Raw genomic sequence first — 18,067 nt, 5'->3', positions numbered from 1 at the left:
GACTGATTTAATTGGTTCGTTTTATATTGTTGGCTTGTGTTTTGCAGATGTACTTCGTTTCTTACTTCATTTAAACCTAATAAATGGTCGTTTCAGTGTGAACATACCCAGATAACAAATCAGTCGCTTTTTACATTGATTCAACGTCTGCAGACGTTGAATCAATGTAAAAAAGCGACTGATTTGCTATTATGTGTACTTTTCTCAAAACTGCTCGTAAACAGGCCAACCTCGCCCAGAAAGCAACAACGTAATGATGATTTATTGATGCTAAGCTATTTCACTGAAAACAATTTCACTGAAACAATACAAGTTGTATTTGGCTGTACAGTGTACAATGTACATGCTTCCCATTGCCAAGTCAAGAAAAATTTGCGGCCATGGTCGTCTCCCATCGAATCGGCACATACAACACTCGCGGCCATTTAAAAAGTTGTTTTGAATTTGAAGGAGTTACCGTAACAAGAGTAAATGTAACCAAAAGTTGTTTTTACAGACGTTATAGGCACATTGCCTATAGACAGTTTGTTCGCTGGATCTGGGGTTACCTTGGACGTTCAATCCGTGTGCCTCTGCCGTCATGCGTCGTTTCGGCAATTAGGTCGAAATTTTCAAATCAAGATAGCGGCGAATATGTTGGATTTAAATATCCTGATTTGAAATAAAAAGTCAGAATTCAAAGTCTGCTTTGAAAAAAGCTTTTCCGTGTGCACAGAGAGAGTGAATTTTGTACATGTACAGACAGTACAGTAAGCTATACTAGAGGTCTTAAGAATCTTCTTGACCTAGTTCTTTACAAACTAATATGGTACTTGTCGAAAGGTAGTTACTTTCAGTGTTCATTTTATCAACTACTAAGCCGCTTACAATTGACATAAATACATGTAGTTCATTGTATTTGTTGGAAACGACACTACGAACACTTGCTTACAATGCATCTTGCGAGAACATAAGATCGGCTAGTACTCTTATGACGTCACACGTAATTATCGCACGGTTCAGTGAGCACGCGTCGCTCTGAAACTAAGGGCTAACTAAAACGGCCCTACAAAGGAAACGCAATGAAATTAAGGGAAAATTTCAACGACAACTACTTATTATACATGTCTAGAGCACTTACAAACAAAAAAATCGAAAAGTATGGTTTGGGGTTTACTGCCCCTTTAAAACTGTAACGGACATGGCGTACAGCATGATGAGACGCATGCTCATACCCAGCCGTGGTTAGGACAACACCTCTGAGCAAGATGGTGGCGTGAGCTGATCAGGACACCATAGTCTTCAGTGGTACATTTATTCTAAATCTAGGTATGGAAACAGAGGTGTAAGAAAGCATAACGAAATTCAAAAACTAGGCAGCAGTGGCCGAGTGGTTAGCGCGTTGGGCTTGCAGTCGAGAGCCTGCATGTTCGACTCCAGCCACACGCACTTGCTGTTGTTTCTCTGGGCAAGAAACTTTACGATAATTGCCTCTACCCAGTGATCGATTTCGAGTACTGGGTAGTACCAAATTTAAGTCATAAGTAGAGTAGACAACCGGAAACAGACATTGCAGTCGCTGCAGCGTGGGTCAGGTGTACGTCAGAAGGCGTACATCGATGCATAGCGCTCAAGTCCGCTTTCCCGCAATGCAGGATAAAGATAATAAAACAAACAAAACATTGAGCAGAAAACACCAGAAATAAAGGTTAACAGCCCCGAAACCATAAACTAATAACGACGCTATGCAGCTGCACTACTTTACTGAGGGTGGCGACGATGTCGTCCCCTGCCGATGTCGTACCCCCGATGTCGTACCCTCATACATCGGGACGCGCAACAATTTAAGCCGCCAAAAAAAGCTTCACATGCGGCACGCTGTTGGATTTCAGCTCGAGCGTCAATGCCCATGTCGTCCCCGGTGAGTGATCATGAATCACGCTGCCGAACAGACTTCATAATGCGGCGGGCTGTTGCATTTCAGCTCGAGCGTCAATGCCCATGTCGTTTCCGGTGAGTGATCATGAATCACGCTGCCGAACAGACTTCATAATGCGGCGGGCTTTCTTTCAGTTTGGTACAACTTGTGGGATTAGTTGATGACCAAACAATTTTTTGTTTGTTTGTTCAGATTAAAAAGGAACCCCAGTTTTGATTGGAAATGTACCGTACCGGTACTGCTGGGGGCAATGCAATCACTGTTCATGAACACACAATGTAGGCATATAAACTGCAACACTTTGTATGTGTGACGCAACTGCCAGGGTGCAATTAAGCATTCTTAAAAATATAGTGCTTTGAATTTTACTGCAAGATGCGAAAGTGCACTCTACGCCAACAGTGTTGCACAGATTACATAGATTCCAGAATTCTGAAGCGAAACAAGAGTGGGTGTTGTCAGAGAAAGCTTGCGGGAGCTACAAAACTATTTGTAAATAAGTAATAAATATTTTTATACAAAGTGGCTATTTTTACACACTTTTTGGCATGGTTACAATCAGGTGTTGTCAGAGTTAGGATTAAAATTAGGAAGGGTTTAGGTAAGGGTTAGAGTTAGGAATAAGGTTAAGGTTTTGATCTTTGCCCAGGACTAAAACAAATTTCCAAAATACGAGTTTTTGTTTTTAACAGCTTTAAACTTTTCTCAAATTAAGGCAGAATTCCTTATCTGGCAACACTATTGAAGCTATATTTACACTATGTAACCCTGTTGTATTGTTGTGCCTTGCCTGTCTTCCGATACAAAGAAGTAAACTCTCTCCCAAAACTTTATAAAAAATGATGACCCACAGTCCGCCCCGTTAGCTTCAGTGGTTGCGTGCCTGGCTCAAAATCAAACAGTGCTGGTTCGGTAACATACTCAAGGCTTTGTCGGCTACGTAGCGAGTAGTGAGAATGTCTGCGCGACGTTCGAAAGGACGTAGGTTCGACACCGCTTAAGAGCACGCGGCTGTGTCTCGGCAAAAACACTTAATAGCATGCCAAAATAAAGGGAGCAGCTGACTCGAAGACTATATGTCACTTTGCTGCTTCCTGTAGTTTGTTGTATCGCATCTGTGATAGCAGTGTACTGTATGTTATCACAATGGGCGCAAATAAAAACACCATTATTTGATTATTATTATTTTGTCAGTCCGAGAATAAAGATTCAAAACCAACCAACCAAATGTCAAGTGAAAGTGAACAAGCAAAACAAAAGCAAAGCAACTGTTGCAAACGTGGTTGGGTATTCCCCAGCAACAAAACCACAAATATATAAATGTAATGCTTAAATTAAGGGTCTGTCACATCTCCAAAAAAAAAAGAAACCATCGGATTATAAATTAGACCATGTGCCAGCTTGCTGAAAAATAGCAAAAAAATCATGTTCCGTTCCTTTGTTTCTGGCACCAAAACTAACCCTATCAGCCTTTCTTTGCCAAAACAGGTGTGGATGAGTCGCAAACAAACAAACAAACAAACCCTCTTTCAAAGAAGTTATTCCTTACGAATAAATTCTACAAGTTCAACAAAAAGCTCACTCTGGCACATAATAAGTAAAGTAACGACAATCCAATCAAAATAAGTAACAAGGATTTTTCTCATTTTTCTCTTGGGAGAGAAAAGTCTTTTATTTCGTCTGTTGCGAGAATAGTATACGCCAGTACAAATATAACATAAGGAGCAATCTTCCTGGCGGCAGCAGTCAGCACTGCTTGTTCACGACTTCTATCAGAAAAAAATTGTGGCCCATCTGCACGGTTGTTGTCACCGGTAGCAGTGGAATAGGTTGGGAAGCAATCAGTGGCGCACCCAAGGGGGAGTTTTAGGGGTTACAACCCCCCCTTTGGCACGCGTGTGACGTCACGATATTGAGAATGACGCTTTCAGTCTAAAAAAAATTGCCTAACTTTAAACAAAATTGCAATAAAAGAGCGAGTTTTGCGAATACCAAACATTCAAACATCTCAGCCAGGAATTAGCAACAAGAAAACACAGAGACTTAGCTTTATTTCCGAAAAATGCCCAAGAAAACATGATCTTATCCTTTTGCTATGCTACCGGGCAGCACCACTTTACAGGAATATTCGTACCCACATTTTTGTTGAAAATGCTCTCAGAATGCACCAAATTCAAAGTAATTTTTCAAAATTTTCTGGGGGAGGCCCCCAGATCCCCGCCGCTGGGTGGTCAAAACCCCTCCCTTTCAAAATTACTGGCTACGCTACTGAAAGCAATAGGAGTGAGAACGGAAGCAATTGAGAAATTAGCTGCGCCGTGGTTCGTTTGCATGCAATGGCAGCTCTTAGTTTCTCTCCGCCAATCGCGAGCCGCACATTTTTGCTGTGTCAAACTGTCAATACATCAAGATTTGCATGCGAATTGTCACGTAGGCTAAGCTGAACTTCTCTGTGTAAAACTTTTACAGAGCGAAACGTTTGTGCTGAAGTAAAAATAGAAGTTGGAATGAAATTAAACAAACCTTAAATGATGCAGCTGCCAACATGTTACCATCAAAGAGGAAAAACATTAAACAGCCTTGGATTACTGAGAAGATACTTGAATTAATGCAACAGAGAAAGAAAAACAAATTCAATAATCACAAGAAATATAAAGCTTTAAATAAGGAAATATCTCAATTATGCAATGATGCTAAACAAAGGTGGTGGGAAAATCAATGCAGTGAAATAGAACATCTAGAAGCATCTCATAAGTCACTTGAATTACACAATAAAGTTAAACAGCTAACATGTTTGAAGAAAGTTGAACAAGCAAACAGCTGCATCATGGATAGTGGAGGAAAAATGTTATTTCAGGAAAAGGATATAAAGAGTAGATGGGAAGAGTATGTAACAGAATTATATGATGATGATAGAACATGTATGCCTAAAATTACCAACAATGAAGGAGAAGAAATATTGATATCTGAAGTTGAGAAGGCCATTCAAGATCTGAAATGTAATAAAGCTGCAGGAAAGGATAACATTTATCCAGAAATGCTAAAAGCACTCAATGGCATAAGTTTAAAACGCATACACAAATTATGTAATGAAATATATATGACTGGATTTATACCTAAAGAAATGAATGAAACTGTTTTTGTCAGACTACCAAAGAAATCCAAAGCAAAGAACTGCAGTGACTTTAGAACATTAAGTTTGATCAGTCATGTACTGAAAATTTTGTTGAGAATAATTTTATTAAGAAATCGAAAATCTATTGAGAATGAGGTTAGCATGACTCAAAGTGGATTTATAACTGGTAAAGGAACACGAGAGGGTATACTTAACTTCAGAACATATTGTGAGAGTTACAATGCAGTAAATAAAGATGTGTATATGCATGTTTTATTGATTATGAGAAAGCATTTGATAGAGTTAACCATGAGAAACTGATTCATTGTTGTCCAATATTGGTATGAATGGCAAAGACTTACGTTTTATTATCAATTTGTACTGGAATCAAAAAGCATTTATTCGCACGGAAAAAGATTTGTCTAAAGGAATTGATATCAAGCGTGGAGTACGCCAAGGATGTGTACTTTCTCCATGTCTTTTTAATTTATGTACAGAAATGATTTTTCGACCCATTGATGATATGAAAGGAGTAAAAGTTGGCGGCTTGAATTTAACAAATTTACGCTATGCTGATGATACTGTTCTGTTGGCTGAATCACAAGAAGATCTTCAAGAAATATTGGACAATGTTAACTCAATTGGTAAAGAATTTAATATGAAAATTAACGCTAAAAAGACCAAATCAATGATAATCTCAAAATCACCAGACACTCCAGTACTCCAAATTATAATTGACAATGAAATTATACAAAAAGTAAAATATTTTTCCTATCTTGGTCATTTAATAACTGAAGATGGGAGGTGTGACCATGAAATTCTTAGACGGATAGAAATTGCAAGAACTATATTTGGAAAAATGAAAAATATTTTAACCAATCAACGTTTAAATTTATCAATTCGTCTCAGGATCTTAAAATGCTGTATCTGGTCGACTCTATTATACGATTCTGAAACTTGGACAATGTCACAAAAAATGGAGAAACGGATTGATGCCTTCGAGCTCTGGACATACAGGCAAATGTTAAAAATTTCATGGAAACAAAAGATCACTAACGATGAAGTACTCTCCAAATTCAATTCAAGCCCAATGCTCTCACAAACTGTCAAAAGAAGAAAATTGAAGTATTTCGGACACACAATAAGGCAAAATTCATTACAAAGATCATTAATAGAAGGGAAGATAAACGGTAAAAGAAATAAAGGCAGACCAAGAATGATTTGGACAACAAACATCACAAAATGGACAAAATTAACTTATGAATGTGCAGTACGTACAGCTCATGGTCGAGAACAATGGCGCATTGTATCCAACCCTCCATACGAGGAAGGAACAAAATGATGATGATGATGAAAAATTCAGTACAGTCTAATAAAATCAGTACTTGGCGTCTGTCTTGTATTGAAGGCATTTTGCAGCAATCACTTGTATGTAGCCTATACCAGGTATAATAGCCTATTCAAGGTAATGGCTTGATAACAGATATGTTTGCTAAAATGGTAACTTTGCACAATGTTAGGTAGAAAAAAGACTATCTTGGTGGTTTACCACCAACATAACTGTTTGTATTTATTTATTATTTTTTGCACTTAAGCAAAATCGAATTTTTTCCCCCTTGGTGAATTTATATATCACAGGCTTCTTTCTCAACCTTGTTGCATCTCAAAAAATACAGCAAACAAAACTATCTCCTGGGCCTGATAAGGAACCTTGTTTGATGCAATCTGTGGCAATGGATTTTAGTGCTTAAAAATGTAGTTTGCATGAAGATTGAAGAGCAGTGGTGTTCAGGTGAATCTAGTTAAAGATGCCACAGATATGCATGATAAGTAAAAGCACTGTTCCTTTATCTTTTGATGTAAACCTAATTATTAATCTTTTAGATGTGAACTGAATACAAACCATCCTGTAAAATAAGCCTACAAAAGTTGTATGTGGCATGATGTATTGGTAACAGATAGTCATCTAAGCTATGTCATGTAGATATAATTAGATTTGATAACCTAATGGATATTTCCAAACAAATTCAATCAGAACCGTTTTCTCGTGTCTTGTGACAGTTTGTCTTAAACTACTAGGAATATTCCAGATGTCACCACACTAGTATATGAGCAGCAGTGGATTGAGGTGGTGGAATGGGAGCGATCGTCCCTCCCAAAACATAAAAATCCTTTATTCATGGTGTATTTGCAAGGTCGGATAAATGTAGACTTGTATTTCATTGTGTTTTGTTGGAATTCTCCCCCTAAAGCTAATTGCTGGATCCACCCCTGCATATGATACACAATTATTGTATGTGGCGTGTTTATAAGTATGGTATCAATGCTTTAATGTTAAAATTGTAAAATTGGAAAAGTGTTATAAATTCAATGGCGTGCAAGTTTTTTAAGATATTAGTTTTAAGGCTTTACTTGTTTTTAAAATTAGTTACCATAAAATTTTTGTTTGAAATCATGTATATACTTGTCTATTTGGTTAGACACATTTCAGGATAGCCTTGGCAGACTCATGTATCCAAATTAATAATATGTATGTATTACATTGGCTCAATTTCAGCTCAATGTATCTGAGGTATTAGAATTTGGCTTGGTAAATCAGTTGTAATTAAGTAGGTTTCAAGATGTTTGTCGAAGAAAGCAGCTTGTACAGAAGGTAAGTGAGAATTTTATAGCTTTAGTGTGACAGTCATGTGTAGAGACAAATTGTGTGAGCTTGATGCGACAACATTGGTGGTCAACTTAATAAGAGAGTTATTTTTGATAAAGAAAAGATTTATTTACACAATAACAATTTTTTACTTTTTTTTATAAATTACAATTTGTGTTATTATGAATGTTTGTTATTTTTGTGAATCATAATTTCTAGTAAAGAGTAGTTGAGTTATATTTTTGCTCCTGTGGAAACTTAGTATAATGTGAACTTTGTTTGCCGTGATTATATTAACTTGACATTCCCAGTCAAGCTTATTGTGATACCGGTACCTTATAAATTATGTAAAGTTGTATTGTTTACCGATTTTCACTGAGCTTATGAGTAATGAGTATGTTTCTCAGGCAACCTAGCTTGATCTAACATTTACTTGATTTTTGCAGGTTGACAAGAGTTTGGCATGTACTTGCCGGTGGTGCTGCTCTTGCCATAGCATATAACATATCCTCACGCAGCACCACTGATGGATCTCCTGTTTTCAAGTCTTGTTTTTATGGCAATATGGCATTCCTAGCTTCTTGGGGCATCAACTTGGGAATGACAATTTGGGTAACTTTTGTTGCAGGTAAATTAATAAAATACCGGTAACAAAATTAACAGAAATGGTGTGGAGTGGATGCAATTTTATTTGCTGTTTATTTTGTTTGTTGCTTTTCAGCCTCTAAAAAAATGGTTGGTAACTTGTATTATACTGTATTAGATAGTAGTAGCATTCATTACCATAAATGCATCTTAATTGCTAGCCTACTATTTCAAATACTCTCAACATACTTGTGCTAACGCAATTTTTTGTGATTAGAAGTAAAATTAAAAAATATATTCAATCCAGACAATCAATATTTTATGCTTTTTTTCTAGCATTAATTTACTAAAATGGACAAAAGTTTGAACCAGCAGAAAAGTCACTGAGTTTTTGTAAAATTGTAAACTGCAGACGTTGGCAATCATGGCCCTTCAAACCTTTTTGTCACATCACATTGATATTAAATTATTGATTTTGACTGTTGTGCTTGAACGTTTGTTTATACAGTAGAACTCGGTTAATCCGGATCTTCGCCTAATCCGGATGAAACTGGAAGTACAAATGAGTCAGGTTTGATAGAACCGTCATCGGTTAATCCGGATCTTTGCCTAATCCGGATGGAATCGCCGGTCAAATCGAATCCGGATTAACCGAGTTCTACTGATACTATTATTTCAACACTTTTTTGTTCTATTGGATGATATCACCCTCACCTTTAAGATTTTTTAGTCAACATATTTATTTCATCTCTGCAAATTGTTCAAAAAGTCGGTTAGTTGTTACATCAATCACAAGGATGCATAGAATAAGAGCACCAGTGTTGAAGGATGCATGAGTAAACAAAAGATTGAAGAATACTGCACTCAGGGATGATTTTTCACTGGGGGGGGGGGAGGCAGGATTATGAAAAAAGGGCATTTTTATTTCTGAAAGGCCTTTTTTCAGTTTTTAAGATATAGCGATAATCGATAATGCTCATTATCGAGTAATGATACAAGTGTCCGCCTGTCCGGCATACAAAGAACAATGGCACGGAAGGGCATCATACTATGTTATGATGATGTAGGCCTAACCTACTGTGATGCAGAATTTTGTGTCGTGAATATTATTGTGAGTCAAAAAACAAAGATTATAGTTAAGCTGAAAGCGAATAGCAGAAATTGTTATATTGCGAAATATGCAGTAGCTTACATGACCTTAAAAGGGCATCATTGCCCCCCAATCCACACAAAAATTGAAGGCAGGGGGGCGTTTGCCCCCCGCTTCCGGCGCCCCTGACTGCACTGCAAAAGAAAAGAATATTAGAATTTGTAGCTCACTGCGCTAGAATTTCGCTAAAACCCTGATGGCTTCTAGTTCGATACAGGCATCATTCTACTTTAGCTATGGCACCTACTGTAAGAAATGGAGCCCAACTTTTTTTCATCATATGTTTTATCCCGGTGCTTTATACAAAAAAGGATATATCGTACAATAGGATAATAGGATAGGATATATCGTACTGATAACTTCAACAACAAATGATGAACAAAATAGAATAAAGAAACAACTTTACGCATGTTTTTCTGTCCCGTCGGTTTTGTCGTCCACTATGCAGATTTTTTCATTTGCACCAGCTTTAAAACCACTAATCTAGATGTCTTTACTTTTTTATACATTTTTTATTTAAAAGGTTGTTTGTCTGTTGTGTGGTAGACCTAGTTGAAATCATTTTTTTATTGTGAAAGTGTTTTTGCCACAGTCCGAAGGTTAATCCAGAATACGGATACTCAGAACTACAAATGTAAATAGTGACTCAATCACACCTTGAACGCAAACTTTGTTGCAAACACGCAAAGTTCATTGTAAAACTCTTCAAAGAGCGATTGAAACTTTCCGCATCTGCTAACAGTTAAACGGACAGGAATTAACGCCCAATTGAAACAAAGTCATCGAATCGCTGTTGATTAGAGTGGTCTGTTAAAAACAATTTCTTTAAAAAAAATTATTTCAGAAGTTTGTTCAGCAGGGTTTTAATAAATAGACCTAGTAAATATATATATAAGCAATTCAATACCTACTCTATAAGTGTGGGGTGTTATGGTGATTGTTTGAGATGTAAATAAAGGAAAGGCTTTAAACCTTGACCAACTAATATGTGTCCTTAAATTTGCGTCATGTTCATGGGAAGACAAAGAGATCCAATCCATGCTTGCTTTCCAACATCTTGTGTAAATACGTCAAGTTTGAATGACGCCTTTTCTTTTGTTTATAATGTTCATTTTTATTTCAGGTCTCGTTATGCTGAAGAACTTGGACAGGCATACATTCTTTGGAATACAAAGCAAATTGTTTCCGATCTACTTCACTGTGCAGGGTCTCACTTCATTTGTTGGCATTATATTCCTCTTGACTGCAAAGGATCATATCATGGACCTTTCACTACGAGACGCCTTATTGGTTAGTCAACGGTTGTGGCGTGTGGCCAATATATGTTATTGTGTTTTTTTTTTTATTGACTGATCACCCAACTATACTACATTCTCAGACTGAGAAAGCCTTAAACAAAAAGCTTGATCTTGGCAGTTTTGCATACTTGCAGAGGCTTTAAACCTCTCACACAGACCCAGTCACCGAGATTGACAGAGGAAAGTTTCCGCTTGTTGTTGAAGTGTTGTTTGTAAATCTATTTATCTACTAGGTGCCGCTGAATAGAGAGATGTCCTCAGCATGTGTCAAATCGAGAGCTTCACTAACTGGGCTAATACGGCTTGTTACTTATCGGCAATAGTACTGTCACTTAAGTACTGGTATAGCAGCGTTTCTTATACTGTAGTAATCAGCACATTGAAAATTTTATCGATTTTCCAGTTAAATTGCAGTAGCAAAGCTTAGATGTTCATTGAAAGCAGCTGCATTCTATGATTTTGAAACAAGGTAAACTTTTTGCTTCTGTTCAGCTCTTGTCCGTTTTTGCCGGGTTTATGTGTGGCGTCTTGAATGGTCTTTGGCTTGGTCCGGCAATGACGCATGTAGGATGCAAGAAGATTGCCATGGAGAAAGAAGAGGGGGTTATTGCACCAAATATTGGATCAAAACTTGGTGAAGACAAAACATATCGGGGACTTTCAAAGAAGTTTGGAATGTACCACGGCATCACCGCTTTGTTGAATTTGTTGTCTCTGGCTGGAAGCATGTATGTCTTGTACTATGTTTCCTTGGAACTTTTGCAAACTGCGAGAATGACAGGAAATCCTTGAAGCGATTTCAGTTGAACGGGTTTGCTTGTCACAGAGTTGTTTTACTGTTTTATTTTCGTTGCCGTGAAGAGCTGTCGTGTTTCGGTATGTTTTTTTTTTATCTTGCTTACAAACCTTTAAAAAATTCATAAACATAACGTCAAGAGTTACACTTAACATAGCGTCACCGTACCTGCTACTAGCGTTACCGCACTTTCCACTTGCAATAAAATCCTGATTATGTTTGTGTATAAAATTGACTCTAATCCAATTAGCAGTCAGGTATTGTTTTCTTCTAAAATGTTAAAAAACTGCGACATCAGTGGACATGAACATCTGAAGTCCACTGTGGTAGGCGGATGGCATTTGTTTCTGCATTTATGTTATCACTATCAACCTTGTGACGTTGCTTAAATAAGCCCACTGGCTACGTGTTGATGCGTATGCTATGCTGTGTTTTTGACCGAAGATATCAACAAAGAAAGTTTCTGTTTATGTGTTGAGCAGGCTGTGTTGTTGTTTTTTGCTCCTGCCGGTTAGGCTATATCTACTTGCGTCGACGAACGGTAACCGCAAGTTATAATTGCAGTGATCGGGATGCTTTTATTTGCGTAGGCTAAACCACGAGTATTGGCTGCAGCCAAGATAGCAATGCAGAGAAGGCTTGTCGTTCTTTTCTCAACTTGGGGTGTTAAACATGTAGCCAAACTTTGCAGGTCTTTTTCGTTTTTTTTTGTTTTTTTTTCTGGAACTGGTTATAAATACAGGTAGGCTATATATATTTTAATGTACAGTGCCTTGTTGCTTTTGTGTGCAGTAGGCCCTAGACTTACCACTGGTTCGTAAAACAGCAGGCCTATCTGTTCTTGTACAGTGCGTCATTATCTCTTTGGAGGTGGAATTGGCCAAAATTGTGCAAATATATATCTTGTGTTCAATGAGCATTGTTCAAGTACGGTACAGCAGGAGCAACCTAGTCCAGTTTCAATTAAGTGTTATCCAAAGTGGCCAGATTTACACCAACGCCTTTATCGATTTACATCAAAACCCAATCGTCCTTGCAGCCCCGTCTACCAGAGATGTACGATTGTACGTATACGCCGCAAATTCTACGCCGTAAACTTGCGTCGTATACTTTTTGTTTACGCTAACGCTTACGGCCACATTTTTTTGGATAGTTGTCACTTGAGGCTACGCCGTAAAGTTTTCGCGTTTTTTTAGCGCATAGCGTCAACGCATACTTTTTAATGTCTTTTTTTCGCTACAACACGCCAATACCTTCCAGCGCTGCAGTTGAAAGAATGTTTTCAATGGGCAAAGACATATTGAAACCAAAACGCAGCAAAATGTTAGATGAGCACTTTTAGATGCTTGTGTCTCTTCGTGGAAATTTAAAATAAAACTTGTTTGTTTCGAGTGGTTTATATCGTGTGAATGTTTGGCACCTAGCAAACAAAATGAGTTTATGCTAGTGTATGCGCTTACGCAGCCAACTTTTTTTACAAGTTGCGTTGACACATACGGCGTATGGTTTTTCGAACGTTTACGCTGACGGCGTCAATATTTTTTGTATGCGCGTAGGCTACATCACTGCCGTTTACACATCGGCCTGTCTGGAGCGTCCTCTCTTGTCAAGCCAACTTTGTTGCTTTCCTCCTCAAGTTGCCTTTTTATGGGTTTTTTGTCTTGGCTGTTTTTTACTTGCAACGACAGCGCTTTTTTCAAAACAAACTAAAAACATGCCCATACGACCTTACTCCATTTGCTTTCATATCGTTGTGGACAAGTTAGCCTACCCTTCTCTCGTATCGCCATCATCCCCCGTACTTTATTCTTCTGGCATATTTTGTAGAAGTCGACAGCCACCGATTTGTGTTGAAGCTCGGATGATAACACATCACCTTCACATCGTTTTATTTTTACAGCACACCAATACAAAGTCATAGCCTACATATCAGTTTCATTCCCACTTGAGCTAGGAATCACTTTATTTCTTTTTTTTAAACCACGTGCGTGACGTACCGTATTCAGGCTTCCAACACACAGGTTTTTGTATTGCAAAACTAATGTAGTCATGTTCCGTCAAGATTTGTGATTGCTATGGGCATTGGGCATCTTTAAACCCATCGATTTGATTAGGCCTACCAACATGAACACTGAAGCCTACGAGACCTAGCAGGCTTACGATTTCCTCATAACTTTATGCACTTCATTTGGGGGCTATTTCGTATTTAAAATCTTATTTGTATTAGATCTGGTGCTCACGCATGCTAGCAACCTCAACTTTTTCAGGAAAGGTGACACATCCAGAGGGGGCTCTGAGTGGCCTCATCCAGGCCAGAAAAACCTTAAAATTGCGTACCTTATTCTGAAAATACTTTCGGCTTGAATTAACACTGAAATTCTGTCAAATGTTGTTGTTCCGGAAGATAAAAAGTTTATTTAAAATTAGGCTGCATACCTAAAACCAGAACAGCTGCTGTAACAGTAAGTAGAGTAGGCTAGGCCAATAACTTCATGGTTGGTGCGAAGATGAACTTGATCAAAGAAGTCGCCCACATCTTCTTTCAATAAAATTTTGAATAACTTACAATTTGTTTGCATGGGCCTAAAAGATATATTTTGCCTTCCCCCCTGAGCGTAAGCATAGCCTATGTGTGGCAGAGGTGTAGGCTACGGTGTCAAGCTTTCGCGACTCCTACACCAAAGTCTGTATCTCCATTCATACTCATTCAAACGCAAACCACAATCAAGATTTTTTTTATAGCATTACTGACTACTACCTTCCTCTGCCATTGAAAAGAAAAGTATATTTTTAAATGATAAAATAAGTGTTGGGAAAACATAACCACAGAAATTCACAAAAATAACAACTGCACCAAGTAGGCTACAGCCAGTGCTTCCACTTTGAAGGATTTTATCCCGAAGTCGGGATTTTTCAACGCTTTGAAGGATAAAAAAAGGAAATGAAGATTGGAAGGATTTTTATCAATTTTACAAGGAATTTTTGTCTTAAAAAGGGAATTGTTATTTTTAGCAATTTTAAAGAAAATTTTAATAATATTTCCTTTCAAAAGTTCTAAAAACGACTGGAATGAGGGTGATCAGCTGGTTTCCGTCGCCAATCATCATCCGGAACCCCCTCTCACTCACTTTCCCATTCTCGCCTTTCCGTAGCTTGACTTCTGCCATTTTGGGCATTGGACATGAGTGCAGGGAAGCAGTTAGTTCTCAATTCTTTTAGTTGAAATTAGGTAATTCGTTGATTTACAGTTGAACTTGAGTACAGTAGCAATGACAAAGTTCACTGAGCTTCGACGTTCAGTTGGTAATTGTAAGCTTACGCTAGTGGCATCCTTCCGGTTTAGAAAAGTTAATTATAGCAATATAGCCTATGCTAACCTATTATGGTCATAATAATAGAGCTAGCCAAGCTGTGTATACGACATGTATAGTGTACTGTACACAGTCAGACTGATCGAGTGAGTATCATGAATAGACCTGGTATCCTGAAGTTTTTCATCAGTCTCAGATGATTGTGAAGACGTTACTAACAAGGAGAAAAAAGAGATAGCCTAGCTTAGTTGAACAAATTAGCGCATCAAGGAAAACCAAACTAATCACAAAAATAAATTTGTTAATGAATGGATAATTCGTCACCTACTGGACATTTACCCCCTGTATATTTTCTGTATTGGGATAGGTTAGGAGTCCGGGTGGGAAAGATGAGAGTGGTAATTGGTAAATGATGTCCAGGACTCCAGATGGTAAATGTCCGAACCGACTAATTGACAAGCAGTTTTTTGACTGGACAGGGAACAGAGGAAGTAAATCATGTTATTGTAAAAGGATGCAACCTAGTTCGTACCCTGAACAGTTCGTACCCTCAGTTCGTACCCTGAACAATTCGTACCCTCAGTTCGTACCCTGAACAGTTCGTACCCTCAGTTCGTACCCTGAACAGTTTGTACCCTCAGTTCGCACCCTGAACAGTTCGTACCCTCAGTTCGTACCCTGAAAAGATCGAGAGAAAACATTAAAAAAAGCGGAAGTCGCTGATCGCACTTTCCCCAAACATTTTAAAATTTTCCCCCTGAAAAGATTGAGGGAAAGATAGCACAAAGCCGAAGTCGCTGATCGCAATTTCCGCTAACCCTAACCGTAACCCTATCCTAACGCTAACCCTCGCTCATCACAGTTTCCGCAAACATTTTTCTGCAGTTTCCGCTAACCCTAACCATAGACTAATCTTGCTCTAACCCTAACCTTCGCTGATCGCAGTTTCCGCAAACATTTTTCCGTAGTTTCCGCTAGCCCTTACTCTAAGTCTCTAACCATAGAGTAATCTAACCCTAATCCTCGCTGATCGCAGTTTCCACAAACATTGTTTCGCAATTTCCGCTAACTGCAGTTTCCGCTAACCTTTACCTTAACCATAAAGTAATCTATGCTCTAACCCTAACCCTCGCTGATCGCAGTTTCCGCAAACATTTTTTCGTAGTTTCGCAGTTTCCGCAAACATTTTTTCGTGGTTTCGCAGTTTCCATTAACTGCAGTTCCCGGTAACCTTTACCCTAACCATAGAGTAATCTATGCTCTAACCCTCGCTGATCGCAGTTTCCGCAAATATTATTCCGCGGTTTCATTTTTCCGCAGTTTCCGCTAACCCTCGAGTTTGTTTGCGGAAGCTCCGATCAGCGAGTTCGGCTTTGTGCTATTAAACTGCGATCAGCGACTTCGACTTTTTTAAATTTTTTCTCTCGATCTTTTCAGGGTACGAACTGAGGGTACAAACTGTTCAGGGTACGAACTAGGTTGCACCATAGATATCTTACATATAGATATGCAACTCAACAATCGTGGAATTATCGTCACGCTCGACTGACTTTATGGACACAATCAACAATCAAGGTTGCCAGCTTGGCTAGCGTATCTATGGTAGGCTATTATTGTACGGTTTGGGCTTGGCGAGTGGTGGCTTTTGAGCTCCTTTGGAATATTTTTGATGGCGTATATTTCAAGTTTTCACAGAATAGCCTACTATGAAAAATCAAGACAATAATCTTTCTTCACGTAGGTTATGCAACTTCTGTTTCATGATCGTTGGAACTATCATTTAAGCTTTGTTTGTTTGTTTGTTTATCTTTATCCTGCATTGCGGGAAAGCGGACTTGAGCGCTATGCATCGGTGTACGCCTTCCGACATACACCTGACCCACGCTGCAGCCGACGGCAATGTCTGTTTCCGGTTGTCTACTTTACTTATGACTTAAATTTGGTACTACCCATTACTCGAAATCGATCACTAGGTAGAGGCAATTATCGTTAAGTTTCTTGCCCAGAGAAACAACAGCAAGTGCGGGTGGCTGGAATTATTTCCAGTGACTCATTAAAGCTTGTTGTAGGCAGTTTACAAACCTGAGATAGAGGGGCGCCGGAACGATTTTAGGGTGAGATATACGGTAACGATAATTGTCAAATATTTTCAGGGGTTGTCGAGGATTTTCAGGGGTTGTCAGGCATTGTAGAGTAGCTACTTTCAGGTATTGTTGGGAATTTCCAGGCATTGTCGATCAATATCAGTGGTTGACAGGTTTGGTAGTCATTATGGAACATTTTCAGGCATTGTCGAACATTTTCAGGAATTGTCGAACATTTTCAGGGGTTGTCGAGCATTTTCAGGGGTTGTCAGGCATTGTAGAGTAGCTACTTTCAGGCATTGTCGGTAATTTCGAGGCATTGTCTAAGATTTCCAGGCATTGTCGATCAATATCAATGGTTGACAGGCTTGTCAACCATTATCAGTCATTGTCGGAAATTTTCAAGAATAATTGTCCAATATTTTTAGGTGTCAGGGGCTCTCAGGCATTATAAAGTACTTTAGATTCTTTCTGGCAGGCATTGTCGGCAGTGGCGTAGCTAGGGAATGTGCCGCCCGGGGTGGATTCAGATTTTGCCGCCCCTTCAAGAAAAAGCATGTGAAAACAGGCCCGGATTTAGGGGGGGCAGAGGGTGCAGGTACCCCGGACCCCCAACTTTTAAAGGGCCCCCTACGTGAAAAAAATGTGTTTTTTTTACTATTAGCTTTTGTGGTTTCTGCAAAATGCTGTGCAGTGCTGGATTGATGCTACTGTAGACGTCGAGGGGGTGTTTCGCGCCGTAGGCGAATTTTTTTGCACGGGGGCCCCTGATCTAAAAGTGCCCGGGCCCCCCATTAGCTAAATCCGGCCCTGTGTGAAAATGAAATGCGTTTTTTATCAGATTATAATCAAAATCAAAAATCGTAGTCTGAAAGTGCCGCCCCCAGACGTGCCGCCCGGGGCGGTCCTCCCCTCCTTCCCCCCCCTAGCTACGCCACTGATTGTCGGACATCTTCAGGCATTGTCTAGGATTTCCAGGCATTGTCGAACATATTCAGTGGTTGATAGGTTTGTTAGGCGTTGTCGAACGTTTTCTTGGGTTGTCGATCATTACCAGGTTTTGACAGGTTTGTCAGGCATTGTCGATACTTATGATAGCCAGGTCATTTAAACGCTGCTGTGTTTGTGTATACCGTAAATACGTTTACAACCTACGCAAAATA

The 18,067-nt window shown here is 38.9% G+C and overlaps 1 protein-coding gene across 1 annotated transcript; it reads left to right on the top strand.

Annotated features, from left to right (window-relative positions):
• Positions 1-7,517: 7,517 nt before the first annotated feature.
• On the top strand, positions 7,518-12,422 carry LOC145782230 (transmembrane protein 205-like). Its single transcript, XM_082594007.1, has 4 exons — positions 7,518-7,686; positions 8,127-8,308; positions 10,539-10,705; positions 11,206-12,422. Exons 1-4 carry the CDS (start codon positions 7,655-7,657, stop codon positions 11,503-11,505), a joined length of 681 nt encoding a protein of 226 aa, XP_082450133.1. The 5' UTR covers positions 7,518-7,654; the 3' UTR covers positions 11,506-12,422.
• Positions 12,423-18,067: the final 5,645 nt, after the last annotated feature.

This window comes from Aplidium turbinatum, chromosome 13 (assembly GCF_918807975.1).
Source record: "Aplidium turbinatum chromosome 13, kaAplTurb1.1, whole genome shotgun sequence".
Taxonomy (NCBI): domain Eukaryota; kingdom Metazoa; phylum Chordata; class Ascidiacea; order Aplousobranchia; family Polyclinidae; genus Aplidium; species Aplidium turbinatum.
This window is presented reverse-complemented; position numbering and strand designations above follow the sequence as displayed.